Source organism: Puntigrus tetrazona, chromosome 17 (assembly GCF_018831695.1).
Source record: "Puntigrus tetrazona isolate hp1 chromosome 17, ASM1883169v1, whole genome shotgun sequence".
Lineage (NCBI taxonomy): Eukaryota > Metazoa > Chordata > Actinopteri > Cypriniformes > Cyprinidae > Puntigrus > Puntigrus tetrazona.
The window spans coordinates 2140299-2155069 of record NC_056715.1 but is presented as its reverse complement, the minus strand read 5'-3'; the positions used below and the strand labels follow the sequence as shown (position 1 = coordinate 2155069).

Genomic DNA, 14771 nt, shown 5'->3' with positions numbered 1-14771 from the left:
AAAGAAAAATCACAGATGAGACAGAAGTGTCTCGATTGTTTCTCCCAGACGGCAACGAGACAAAATGGAAACCCAACTTTCGCAATCTTGACACGACCAAATTATATATATGCATGTCAAATATTGCTGTCTTTCTGACTCAAAACTTTTGAATTCACATTTGCATTCAAAGCTATGGTAAAATGCAGATCATGCACAGTAAATACTCTAATAAATGTATTGAGCAACTTTAAATAACCAACAATTAGTCCAGTAAACAACAAAACTTGCAGATGAATTGCTTTTTCGAATCAGCATTATTATCAGTAACAAAAAGTAATATGGAAGCTGAATGACTTGGAGCAGAAGTTGACAAAAATGCAAATCTATAATATATTTTCATGCAATAGTAACAAAAATAAATCAGAATATAATTAACTAGAATTTAATTAGTCGTTTTAAACAATTATCTACAGTTTTGCTTTTTTATGCATGATATAGTATAAAATTAATTTGCAATAAATTTAGCAAAGAAGTGTAATTAATAATTAGTGCTGTCGAATGATTAATCACGATTAATCACATCTAAAATAATATAATATGTGTGTGCACTGTGTATATTTATTATGTATATATAAATGCAAACACATGAATGTGTATATTTAAAAGAGCTACTATGTTTATATATTTCATATATTTATTTATAATCTAAATGATATGAATATAAATACGAACATAAATATATGTAAATAACGTTTAATAATCGTTTGACAGCGCTATTAATAACACAAACTGGCAGCCTAGAAAGCAAGAATAGCATAGAATTTAAGAGAAATTAAATGAACTCAACAATGACAGAGTGAGACCAAAAGAAATAAAAATCTACGTAAAAAAAAAAAATGAATCCTGACCTTTCGGGAAGTCCGCTTCACATAAAAAGGCCTCTGGGGAGTATTTTGAAAAAACAAACCCTAAAAAGCTACTCTTCAGCTGTCCATCCACTGTAAGACGAGACGAGATCGCGGACGGATCATCTATCAGGTGCTTTTTAATAAAGCTATCAGCGGATGAGCCGCCTCGCGTCGTGCTTAGGCGCTAACACAATCTCCAGAACGGCAGCGCGACTATTCTCTCTCGTCTCACTCCCCTGGCTGTTATCGTGTGGCTAAATCCATCTGGTGTACAGTATTAATCTACAGGTCTCTCGCTATCAGAGTCTGTAATCACACCTGAGGCAGAGAGCCGAGCCGTGAAGATGCATGTGTATTACACAGACCTCCCAAGAGTGTTCCTCCAAAAAACTGCTTATCTCTTTATTCAGCTCAAAATGAGAACAGACCGTGCCTCCATCCAGACGCAGCCTAAAGCCTTTAAACTCCAATTCCCCATCTCTCCCTCCCACTTAATTTCATTAAAATCTAAGCCTTATGATATTCTGACATTCTTTTTTCCGTGCGACTTAAGTGCGAGAAGAGTTTAAATGACGCGTGCACCGGCGCTGACGCGCTTTCCGGAGGATTAGAAAAAAAGCCAGACGACAGGCTCTGCTCTTTCGTTCTTGGGGGGTATTTGTTTCCCGCTCTCCGGCGGGAAAAACGAGCACACACTTCATCTCGCTCTTTACAGCCGCAGCAATTTTAACATTTTCAATTAATCTCGGCGAGATTGAGGAGCGCAGCCCCAAATCCCCTACAGTGACGGCAAGGACACGGGAACGGAGCTCCGACGGTGACCCAGTGGATATTCAATCAATTACCATTAATTAGAAATCTCTGATTAATTCTATTTGTTGATTAAGTCAATTAAAACCACAAGCACTTGTTATCGCAAATGAGTATAACGAATTCATGTCGGCCATTTGTTCCCAGACACGTCCCCTCGGCTCCGACCGGCTCGAGTTTCATCAACGGCTGTCAGTCGAAGGAGGCCTCGTTCCCCGCGTCGCGCTAATAGAGAGAAATCGTACCGCGGCGAGCTCGTAGACAATAAAAGCAAACCTAACCAACCGAAATCCGATGTCAGCAGACTGACGCTAGTCATATAACACGGGAAAATGAAAGATCCTGTTTTGCATTCTGCTTGACGTGTTCGTTATTTCAAATACGTCTAAATTAGCCGAGTCTGAAAAGCGCCGGTTTGAGTCGGGCTGTCGGTGACCTTCCATAAAGCTCGTCTTTAAAGAAAGCTTATTTTTAATTATTTTTCCTCTTTAAGACAAAAAACTGACAGCGTTTTCAAAATGAGACTAATGTGTTACGAACGGCAGACGTCGTCTTTACCGCGCTAAGGCAAACAAATGGCAGCAAAGTGATAACATTGCCATCAATGGGGACATTTTCTCATTAGCGCCTGTAAATGAAAGCAAGCGGCATGGACGTATAATGAAAAATACGACTCTATGCGCGCAAGTGTGTGTGTGTGGCCAGTCGATTGTGTGTGTAATGAACAGTCCTGTCACCTGTCTGCTCCCCATTACTCGCTGATGAGACGCTAACTCTGCGTTTGGCGCTCTCGCACGCCCGTCCCAGAACTGACTTAATGCGGTTAGCACTTGCCAAAGAACAGGAGTTCCTTATTCCTAATCATGGAGAAAGTATTGATATTATATCTGCGCCGTCACATTCAATCAGCCGGACGGGACCCGGAGGATGAGGCCCCGGGGCCCCACGCTGCGGCGAGCTGATCAAAGGTGCCGGGGAGAGACGTGGAGATGGACTCTGACTCGAACGCTGCGGCAGATATTCAGTCTGGCTTCCATTTAGTCTAATTCTCCCGTGAAATTCCTTTAATGGGAACGTGGGTTGGAGTTGGAGGTGTTTTTGAAAGGCTCGAAATGACACGGCGATCTCTGGAAAAGACGATAATAGCTAAGACAAAGAAGATGGTCTAGTATGGTTTCCGACATTGACTATGACTCAGTACTAGCCTATATACCTTCAGCATATAAATACTATAGAACCTTAGCATATAAATTCCACAATGCTTATGCTACAGAAATGAATAATACCCCAAATCATGCGATTTTTTTTTTTTCGGTTGATGAAATTGACTAAATATATACACAAAAATTGTTGAGTAAAAGATAAAATTGTAACTTAATTTTATGCATGAATGGATATCTATGTAGATAGATAGCATTTATGCTGAAATATTATTTCAATATTTTCATATATCGCTGTTTACATTTTGTTCTATTAATATATTATAAAATGCAGTTTATTTCTGTTATGCAAACTAAATTTTCAGCGTCAGTGTCACACGATCTTCAGAAATCATTTTAATATGCTGATTTGCTGCTTGCTAATGTTGAAGACAGTTAATATTTTTGTGGAAATGGTTTTTGTTCAGGGTCTTTTGATGTAAATGTGTCGCTTTTGATTAATGTACTGGGTCTCGCTTAAGAAAAAAAGGGGCTAATTTCTTTCCTTTGGAGCGGTTGCTTGTATGCAATATATCAGATATAAGAAAGCATAAAATTCCTGATGCCTGAAACGTCTTCTAGGTAGGAAGCTGGGTTTTGAAACAGAGCTTCTATTTATAGAGATAACGTATCTTCAGATTTCCAGCTCAGGATACAACAGGTTCTGTAAGTAAAACAATTGTTCACTAATGACCGAAGTTGGCATGCGGTTCCCGTCATCTCTCCTCTCCCTGACAGGAAATGTCCAACCCTGGGGTTTTAATATCATGAAGGCACACTATTAAAGGGAAGACAGTTATTAATGAAAGAAGTGAAATTGGCAGCCAACCACTCTGAACCGTCTGACCAGAGAAGGTTAAGATACAATGGAGTCTAATTTTAGACGACTTCACTCCCCCCTAGCAAGTAAAGAACTTAATGCTTTTTATTCAGGGGAAGATGGACATTTTTATGATGACATTTTAAAGGGTGACCATACCTGTTACTCATAACGAAGTGTCTCACTATCTCTCCTTTTACACATATTTTAGGCTTTTATTGGCATCATGGATCTACACTGAACAGACTCCAGCCGTGAGATTTTACACAACACAGAACATGGATAAACTCTACAACTGCCAAAACAGCACCACGAGTGTCAGTGGTTTATTATGATATGTTAATATAATAGCCTTTGCTCTAAAAAAAGTGGATTTTTTTTTATCTCATATGCACAAAAAATACATATACAAAAACAGTTACATTACTTCTTCTATTTATGTATGTCTATTTTTGACATGCATATGCAGACACGCAAGTTTTTTTATGCAAATGTAGAGTTCAGTAATAATAACAATAATAATAATAATAATAATAATAATAGTATTATTGTTGCTGTTGTTAATATTTAATTATTATATACACTATTATAGATTATTTTTAAAATATATTAGTTAATTATAATAATCTCTGTAAATAGTAATTATTAATTGACACTAATATTTAACATATATATAATAATGATGATAATAATGATTGATGTTTTTGTTAATCGTTTTTAGCTTTTTGTATAGATAATTAATACATTATTATTACAACACATAAATTAATACTACCCCAGAATTAAATTAAATTAAATAATACCCCAGAAATAACATTTTAATAATTTAAATAATAATTAATATTTGTATTTATTTTTATTATTTGTTTATTGTTTTGTTGTTTTCAATATTTTTATCATCAGATATATATAGTTTTAAAATAAATATTATATAAATTATATTTTAAATAAACTTTAAATAATAATATTTCAAATAAACTTTAAATATTAATATTACTATTTATAGACAGTAAACTATACATAACTATACACAAAATAATAATATTATTATTGTAAAACTATTATTAATATTTATAATAATGATAATTATTATTATTACTTACAGTAAAACTAAATTGTTATTTTTTCTGAACAAAATGTGACGCAAGGTATTCACACACCTTCCAAAATCAACTTCCGCGCTCACATTATTTCACATTAAATACACTTTTTCAGAAAATTCTGGCTTCAAAAGGGAAAAATACTAGATACTCGTAATCGTTCTCTTCCCCTTTAGTCCATATAAATCACACTTCCCAATATTTCCAATCATCGTATTATTATTTTCTCCAGCCTTTCCCTGGGAAATCAATGTGAGCCTTTTTGGCTGCGTGTCATTTGATCAAAAGAGAAAGGCAGCCTTATTTCCCCTCCTGATCATTTAGCCCTGTGTATATTTAAAGCTTTCCCTCACTTATGTTTGTCACTCAGCAGGTGGATGTAATCAGCTCCGCTACCTGTGTTTTGACACGTCTTGATTAATACTCCAAGCTGTTTCTCAGGATTTTAACTCAAATAATTATTTCATATAGATTTTCAGTCAGGGGATTTGATGTGTGCTTTTTGCCCTGTATTTATTACAGGAGCGTGGCTCAAGTGAAGCAGGTTATTTTTAGAGAGAGAGTTTGACTAAGCAGTTTGATTTCTGTGTATATGCTAAACACTCGACTACCTGACATGACGCCGTCATGTACGAGAGTTGAAGCGTGTATTGCGGTTTAGTGGAAGCTGCACTGAAAATGCAAAGTGTTAGCACAGTTTATGATGGCTGCAGGCTTACAGGTGTTATGCTAGTTACTGATAAGTAGTAGTTGACCAGTGGCTGGGTTTTCAATGGCTGATGCTGATTTCCAATGGCTGTGGAACTTACGAATCGTGTAATTAACGCCATTCTGTTGAACCGATGTAAAAACTGTAAAATGTGTTAAACGGAGCCGAGTTCTATTTGAAAAACAACATCAATTTTTCTAATAATTCAACACACAAGCAGCAGGAGATGCATAACTTTTTTAAATGATAGTAAATTGGGAATTGCGATTAAAAAGTAAACCTTTCTGCAGCAGATTTAATGATATGCACATAATATGCATAAAATGCATAAATAAATAAATATGCATAAAATATATGTATATATATATATATATATATATATATATATATATATATATTTTTTGTCTATATATATTTTTTTGTATATATATATATATGTATGTATATGTGTATATATATATATATATATATATATATATATATATATAGACAAAATATATACATATAGAAAAAAAAATGATGTGCATATAATATGAATAAAATGCATAAATAAATATGCATAGAAAATATGTGTATATATATATATATTTTTGTGTATATATATTTTGTCTATATATATATATAGATAGATATATATGTATATATATATATATATATATATATATATATATATATATATATATATATATATAGACAATATATATATATATATAGAGAGAGACAAAAAAATATATATATATATATATATATATATACACATATATATATATATATATATATATATATATATATATAAAAGCAAAAAAGAAAAGCATGTTTTAAAATAATAAAAACTAATTAAATTATCTTAGACTTATTATCTCAGTTTTAAAATCTTGAGAGAACACTTTAAATGTATTATATATTTACTGTATACTTACATAGTAAATGTAATAAAAAATATTGAAAAAAATTACAAATAAATCGTCCAACATTTTTATATTTTTACATTTATTTTTACCCACTCGAGGTGTTATCCCGAAAAACCCTGTCTGAGAACAGTATCAGCTAACATGCGGCCCATTGCATTTGCTCAGATGACAAACTCCAGACAGACACCCGGGTCTTCATCCTCATACTCACCTTGAAGTGCTGCAGCTGTTTGGTGGCCTGGGGGTCGTGTTGTGGGTCATCAGCGTCTTGAGAGCCGCTCTCACAGTGTTGTGCTTCTGGTCTGAGATTCAGATTGAAGATGAAGAGCTCGGTTTCTCTCAGCCAGCTCTTTAACTCCTTTATCCGACTCTCCAGCTGAGTCACCATCCTATTGGTGTCTGGAGACAGAAGTTCACGCTGACTCCGCTGGCCCACACTGGGCTCCACATGCTCCGCCAGGGTTTTCTGATTGGACACAAACAAAGATGTCATAAACACAAACATGGATAAACAGGATAACTCAATTTACCATAGTTTTACTATAGTAACACCAACGGTTGTAATGAAAATAGTGTAGTCTTGTAGGGATCTTTAAAAAATGATAAGAACAGCATGGCAAAAATAAAAAAATACAATTAATATAAAAAAATAAATATATTGTTTAAATATAAAAACTTACTTATCTAAATATGAAATATTAGTTGTGTAAAATGTTAAAATAAATTATCAAAAATTAAATAAAAACAGTAAAGCAAAATAATAATACAATTAAATGTTAATTTGAACAACATAAAATAAAAGATAAATTAGAAAACATAGTATAAAATATTACTTGAAAACTAGTAACAGCTTTTATAGAAATCATTCACATTTACATATTCATGACTTTGGGGTCCACTGTTTTTTCTACGGTCTTTTCGCAAACAAATATAACCTATGATAAATACTCCTAAACGTGTATCCGCAAAACACACAAACACATTAAAGACAAAATGCATCCATCCATCAGGCTAACTTGAACGTATGGAAGCGCCTTACACGGAGTGATTAACCCTTATTATTTGTGTTTAATTAAGAAGTGAGATGTGGCGATAGCTGCTGTTTCCGCACGCCCCAAGCGTCTTATAACAGGCTGTTTCATCTGATGAGTCTGAAGGGGTTAAAATCTCATCGCACAAAGTGGCATTTTAGAGCAACATTCAAATGTTTGTTGAATAGCAAACAATCAGCCGCAAAAAACACACCAATGATTTTAGAAATGGGCTCCGCTGAACAATTTTCCCCCGACTGACAGCAAGAGAAGCGAGAACCATGCTGAGCCGCAGTCTGCCTGTGCGTGCGTGTGTTTGTGCGCCGCTGTTTGTTTGTGTGTATTCCCACCTGCCTGGCAATCGCACTTTTTAGAGACAGGTTGAACCTTGTATACTGAGATGGCAATTGCAAGCACAATACACACCATTATCCAATTAATACACACACTGGCTGCTGTAATTGTCCTTTCCTTTATGTGATCCGTGTGTTGAGAAGCTGGAATGGAAACAGATGTGATTATGACGCAGCAATGAAGTGGCTATTTCAGCATGCGGCATCAATTAAGTTCTCAGGGTTTGGCCTCGCGCATCCGGCCCGAACCTGTCCCCCATGATCGGCCTTTATTAACACATCTGTGTTCCTCTGCTGTCAGCACGGTGTTAATAGCAAAAAAATGGACGGCTGGACACGGCGACAGGGGACATTTTAGCTTTAATGTGAAAATGGGTTCTTCTGGACGAAAACAAATGTCGAGGTTTTCTGCCTGGATGACTGAGGCAGAATCAGATCTCGTAGTGATTTTACGAGACATCAGTGTGTGAAAAAGTGCTGCTTTGGACACAAAACAGAGCGAAATGCTTGTCTTTATTTTAAAGAGATATGCACAGTTCAAGTCAACATGGCATTTATTTTTAAAAAATCATTAAAATTGAATAACCTTCTCCGGCTCTGCTACTACTTTCCATTTAGGCTGACAGCACCAATACTTCTTTTTTTTAACCCCTCGAACTACCCTTCAGACCCTTTTTTTCTCTTTTTACCATTAAACCAGTTCCTTTTTTTTAATATATATTAAGATTTATATATTAAGAATGAATTAAATGGTTAAAAAAGTGACAATAAATACATTTTTAAAGTTCAAATGCTTTCCTTTTGAACTTACTTTTATGAATAAAAAAATAAATCCTGAAAACAGCATATCACATTTATTACAAAAATATGAAGCAGCACAACCGCTTTTAAAATAAAATAATAAGGAGAAATATTTTGAAATCAGCATGTCATGTGACACTGAAGCCTTTGTCTTTGCGTGACACAAATCAATGACATTTTAAAACGTATTAAAATAGAAATACGGTTCTTTAAAATGTTCATATTTCACAGTATTACTGTTTTTACTGTACTTTTGTTGAGCATATATTTTTTAACCAACCTTAAAGAGTAGTGTACATTTTGTTTTTTAACTTGAAAATACATCACATGTTAAATTTAGTTTAAACATGCAGTTTCACTTTGTCTTTTACCAGTTTAGGCAATATTATAGTGCATTTCAATGGGTCATGTAATGAAAAATAGGATTGTTTATTTCAATAGGATGTGTATTTAAACTGCATATCGAATTACTTCAGCAGGAATAAAGAAAACAAATATAATATTTAGGAAACAATTTTAAAAAGATGGATTATGCAGACATCATAACAAAAAATATACATGTATGTATGGGAAAAGTATCTATTTGTATACAACTACATATTAAACCAATGTTGTGTTCAGCAGATGTGACATCATATTAAGAATATAAATTGAAATAAAACAATATATGCAAAAACAGACTGCATTTTCTAAAATGAAAAAAATATAAAAAGCTTTTATTATGTTATGGTGTATTTATTGTCTTTCATTGTTTTAGTTAGCTGTTGTTTTTTAGTTATTTTTCAACCTAGTCAAAACAACCCAACTGCAGTTTAATTGAGATTAATTGGAATCCGCAATAAAAGAACATGACTTCTGACAATTGTTAAAAATGGATCTGTTTTTGCAAATTAACTATTAATATTAATATTTAATTCTGTTTAATTAAACGAAAACATCAAAGAAATGCGAAAAGAGTGCTACAAAAGTTAGCAAAAGTCCACAGAATCTCTCGATTGCTGCCGTTCATCCCTCTCTCTCTCTCTCTATCTCTCTTTTTATTTCTCTGTCCTCTCCACTCATCTGAATACAGATGATTTGACGGGCATCGATGGAATCCAGATCCAGCCATTGTTTTCTCTGAGTAACAAATGTCTCGGTGGGAGGTGAAGTCAATGCCCTTGGAGGGTCACGCGGCAAAAAAACAGGAATTTATTGCCACTTTATTTTGTTCGGGAACAGTTTGCAATCATAAATTCTTCATAAGCAGAATACTTCAGAGAATGGTCTGTCTTCATAAATATATACGACAGGGGACATCAATTTCATTTAATTCACAATTTGTGTCAGCACAGCAGATGCCAATGGCTGACTTGATAGGCTTGTTTAATATGCAATTGAGACGGCATAATGCTCGGTGCAGGGAGCAGCGGAGCTCAGATTGAACTCTCCGCACCGCTGACGCTTTATTCCTGTCGCGCGCGGCCTAACGAGACGCCACTCATCGGCGGGACGCGTCGCGCACGCTCACGCCAGTCGGAACGTTTGCCGTGGCCAAGCGTCGATGAATGCTCCTCGTCTGGATCATTCTAATTAACGCTTGATTGCGACGGGGAGGGAAGATGCGAGTTGTTTGACACTTTGAAACTCTCCGAAAAAATTCGTGTTTCAGATCAAAGGCTGTTATGCTAATCTTGAGGAGCATTGCAGATGCATATCCACGTGGGTGTATGTGTTTACTCTTTATTAGTGAAGATAAATTATTTAGCATCGTACCACTGGCGAAGAGCAGTTAGAAAACTTGTGATTATTGGGCTGGAAAATTCTGATGAAGAAGTAGATTCTGATGAAAAAGCCGGGCATTTATGATCATCAGCTGGTCTGAGATGGTTGAGGAGGTTGATCGGTTTTAGTATGACTCAATTAGAGCTTGTAGTGTAAAGATTTTAGTAATATTTGTGAAAAACTCCCCAACTCAGACTGAATTCATTTGATTATTTGTCATATAAGTAAAAAAAAATCTAAATATTGAGAAAATCACCTTAGCAATGAATATTAAGTCTTGATATATTTATGCAAGGAAATTTACAAAATATCTTCATAGAATGATTTGCTTCTCAAATAATTTTAATATATTAATTAATATAAAACGGCTGTACTGCAAAATATTTTTGTGAAAACCATGATTAATTTGTTTTTTAGGATTCTTAAATAATTGGAGCATTCAGGAGAACAAAATCTATTTTAAAAATTACAATTTAAAAAAGGATAAAAAATATTTACTGACAATATAAATGTCATAAATGCAACACGTCCTTGCTGAATAAAATAATAATCCCTTCAACATTTGTAACTAGTGTATACAAAAAAGATTATTGGAATTAAATTTCATTTAATTCAGTGTGTTACTTAAAGCTTCTTTGTAATCATTTCTGAAATGTACTAACAATTGTGAAAATAGTTTTTAGACCAAATGTATTTTTTAAGTCGCTCTGCATAAACGTGCTGAATGAGCCGTGTCTTATCCAGCAAGGAGGTAGTTTATCCAAGTAAATGGCTTAAAAATAGAAAAAACGTTAACATAACAAAGCAGAAACATTGCATAGAGAAATTCCGACGGTAGTTCAAAAGAGCCCTAAAAACGGTAACTTTGACATATATCAATTTGAAGTAAAGAAAGCTTTCAAACAAAAGTGTTTTAAGATGCATTTACGTAGCACTTTTATTCTGACAATGCCTTCCCAACTTTTTCTTGCATTCTCAGCGTCTCTTTCTCCTCCAAATCTTCCCAACCCGCCCGTTTCCTCTCATCTCGGCGGGGAGCTCTGGATCAAGGAGAGATCAGTCTCAAGGTGTGACACTCACCTGTGTCAGAGCAGCGCTAACTTTGAGAGCCGACTGTTCAGGAAGCGCTTTCTTTTCACAAAGGGACCCCTGACTGATGCGATGCTCTGCGTTTTTAATAGCGATTTCCCAAACAGGACTCTAAAGTTTCGTACCTCCTTTGTTGCGTTTGGAAAAACATGTTCAAATAGCAGGCTGAACAGAGAGAGACCAACCTCGAGTTGATCCCATTTGCTTCGGAGGGACCCCAGCCGCTGGTCAAAGTCGGCAGGAAGCTCGGTGCCGCTCCTCTTCAGAGATTCAGACCAGCCCAGAAGCTGCATCTTCTTAGGAAGCCACATGGACATCTCCACGCTGTTCCCCTGCAGAAGAACACACGGCAGTCAGAGGGTGAGAAAAGCACACGTATCTGTCTTAGGATAGGCTTGTACTGGGGTATCAAAATGAAGGCCTTTGATTATTGGCCTAAATTATGTACAGTTAAAACACAATCCTTTCAGAGAAGATGTGAATACTTGGTACACACTTCTCTTAATGTCTTTTAAAGGAATAGTTCACTTAAAAAATCTAATTCTGTCATCATTTACTCACCGTCGAAATCTGTATGATTTTCAAAGGAAGATATTTTAAAGAAAGTTTGGAGCCAGTTTTGGGTCACCATTGACTTTCATAGTATATTTTTTCCCTACTATGGAAGTCAATCTTCATTTCTGAGTGAACTATTCCTTTAAGGCACCATTATTTGCTAAAACTTATTATAACTATATTCATTTACGTTACCTTGAAATTCATATGATGCAAAGCTAATTTTCAGCATCATTACTCCAGTTTTCAGTGTCATGTAATGCTTCAGAAATCATTCGAATTTCATAAACGTTTCTCATGTTATTTCAGGATTCTTAGATGAATCAAAAGCTCAAAAGAACGGCATTTATCTAAAATGGAGATCTTTTGTAACATCAGAAACGCCTTTACTATAACTTTTGACCGATTTAAAGCATCCTTGCCCAATAAAAGTATTAATGAGCACTTTTAAACATTAAATGTACAGCAGTGTGCGTCAATATACTGAAATATATGATCTGTATAATTTCTCCTATCAAAAATACACAACTCCATTATACAGTAAACATTTTAATCAAGCATTTAAAAGAAGAGCAAATAAAAGGGAAACATTTTCTATTTAAAACAGCTCACCGATTCATATTTCAAACAATTGTGTAAAATATAGGTCCATTATACAGAAAGTACAGAAAGTGTCTTCCTGCCTACTCATCAATTATAGTCTTTAATAAAAAAAATGTTGATGAAGAGTAAGTAAATGTTTTATTTATATCACGGTAAACAAAGAATATCAATAGCACTGTAAAGCAACATCCATTACCCTGAACGCAAATAAACCCCCAAGACTTTGTACCTCCATTTCCTTTCTTCTAAACCCTTTATATTTGTTCCCACGGACTTGCGACTTCTCATTTGTCACCTCAGGAGGATAGTGGGCATGTATGATAGCAATTTTCACCCCTTCAGCTCATATCTAACGGGACACCGACTGTATTAGGTCACTCCGACACTAGTTGAGCAGAATTGTGACATTTCTGTTTGAAAGCTGGGCTAACATACAGTAAAAGATGAAAGTGATGCTATTCGACACCTTTTTTCAGTTAATTTCTCTCTTCCTCCCTTCCTCTCTCTCTCTCTCTCTCTCTCTCTCTCTGTCTCTGTCTCTCCCCCCATTTCATTTTCTGCATCAATAGCTACTTGATTCTAGTTTTCGGTTGTCATTTATCATTATGGCGGATGCGCATTTAAATATTTAAATGTGCTGTTTTTCCCCCCATTCCTCGCTGTCATCCGGCCAGCGTTCATTTTTCACTGTCGTTTGTTTTGATGGAGATGGTATCACACATCCTTTTAAATCATTCATCCCTTTCAGTTTTTAATAGTGGCCGCCAAACTAAAGACGCTCCTCTTTAAAGTAAAGGGGATTACACAATTTGTTTGTTGACAGCAAATATTGATTTTAAGTCCTCTCGTTGGTTTAAGAAATGGCAGGTTATTGATGGAGAACGCAGACGGAGGGAAAGATAGGCTGAGTAATTAGAATGCCGGAGCGATGAGAAGTCGAAGCATCATGCTAACCTTAGCTACGTGCATGGCTGACTTTTGGCCCTTGAGTCACTTTCACCGTTGCAACCTAGATAGGGTGATTTGCATACTTAACCCAAGGTAGCTCGGGCTCGAAAACTTTATAGTCAACTGTGTAATTGACGGTGGAGAAAAACACATTCCAGGCCAAAGGATGCCACCGAGGTGGAGGTGTGACGGAAATACATGATTCTGGCAATGCTCCTTTAACCGAGATGAGCAAAAACTGATGAAAGTTTGTTTTTAAAAACAGGTTATCAGTGCACAACAGGACTTCGTTACGGAAAAGAAGATAAACTACTTCTTACTTCCAACTGAAACAATCCATCCCGTGTTTTATGCCCGAGTACATATTTTGTCCTTTTTGTTTTATTTTAATTACAGTTTTTCTCAATTGCTTTGGCTCAATTCTCGAATGAAATTTTAATTTTTCAAAACAATAAGTTCAGATCTCTAAACAATTAGCTTCTTGTTCACATCAGATTAGAATTTCTTATTGATTTGAGCAAATTGCAAATGCTTTGGCACATGTGCGCAAACAGTAAGTACAATTGTCTGCATTTTTGCACAAAAATTAATTGCATATGGCTTGTTGATCAAAACTGATCAGACGATTCTCACTTTAACTGTCAAACTCTTCATAACTTTTCAATCCTTTTTCATTGTGTAAGCCATCACACTCAAAACGATCCATTCAGTTATGAAAAGTTAGTATACATACATGTATATTCTATAAATATCTGTCATTGACATTGTTTGTAATGTCTGATATTTGGCTAATGACCTCTAATTGCAACACAATTTGAATCAACCAATCAACCAATGAATTCAACCATGTAACCCATCAAGTTTGGGAGCATATATATGTAGATTGCCTACAGCACAATCACTACCATTTTTTTTTTTTTTTGGAAAATGGAGGACTTCCACCGTACTCTCCATTCCTAAATCCAATAGAAGAGTTTTTTTCAGCATGGAGGTGTAAAGTATATGATCACAGACCACAAGATCAGATGTCTCTGTTGAATGCCATGAATGCTGCATGTGAGGACATCACAGCTGATCATTGCAGGGGATGGGTACGGGATTCAAGGAGATTTTTTTTTTCATTGCAATGGAAAACATCAGATGTGATGTTGATGAAAATCTTTGGCCTGACCAACAAGAGCGACAGGA

At 35.3% G+C, this 14771-nt stretch overlaps 1 protein-coding gene across 3 annotated transcripts in view; it reads right to left on the bottom strand.

Moving 5' to 3' along the window:
• akap6 (A kinase (PRKA) anchor protein 6) overlaps window positions 1–14771 on the bottom strand; it is a 130186-nt gene that overhangs the window by 14941 nt on the left and 100474 nt on the right. For all 3 annotated transcript variants that reach the window (XM_043263773.1, XM_043263770.1, XM_043263772.1), the window contains exons 12-13: window positions 11663–11809; window positions 6651–6905 (exon numbers count right to left, since the gene is read on the bottom strand). In XM_043263773.1, the coding sequence (XP_043119708.1) occupies window positions 6651–6905; window positions 11663–11809 (402 nt within the window). The remainder of the gene's footprint in view (window positions 1–6650; window positions 6906–11662; window positions 11810–14771) is intronic.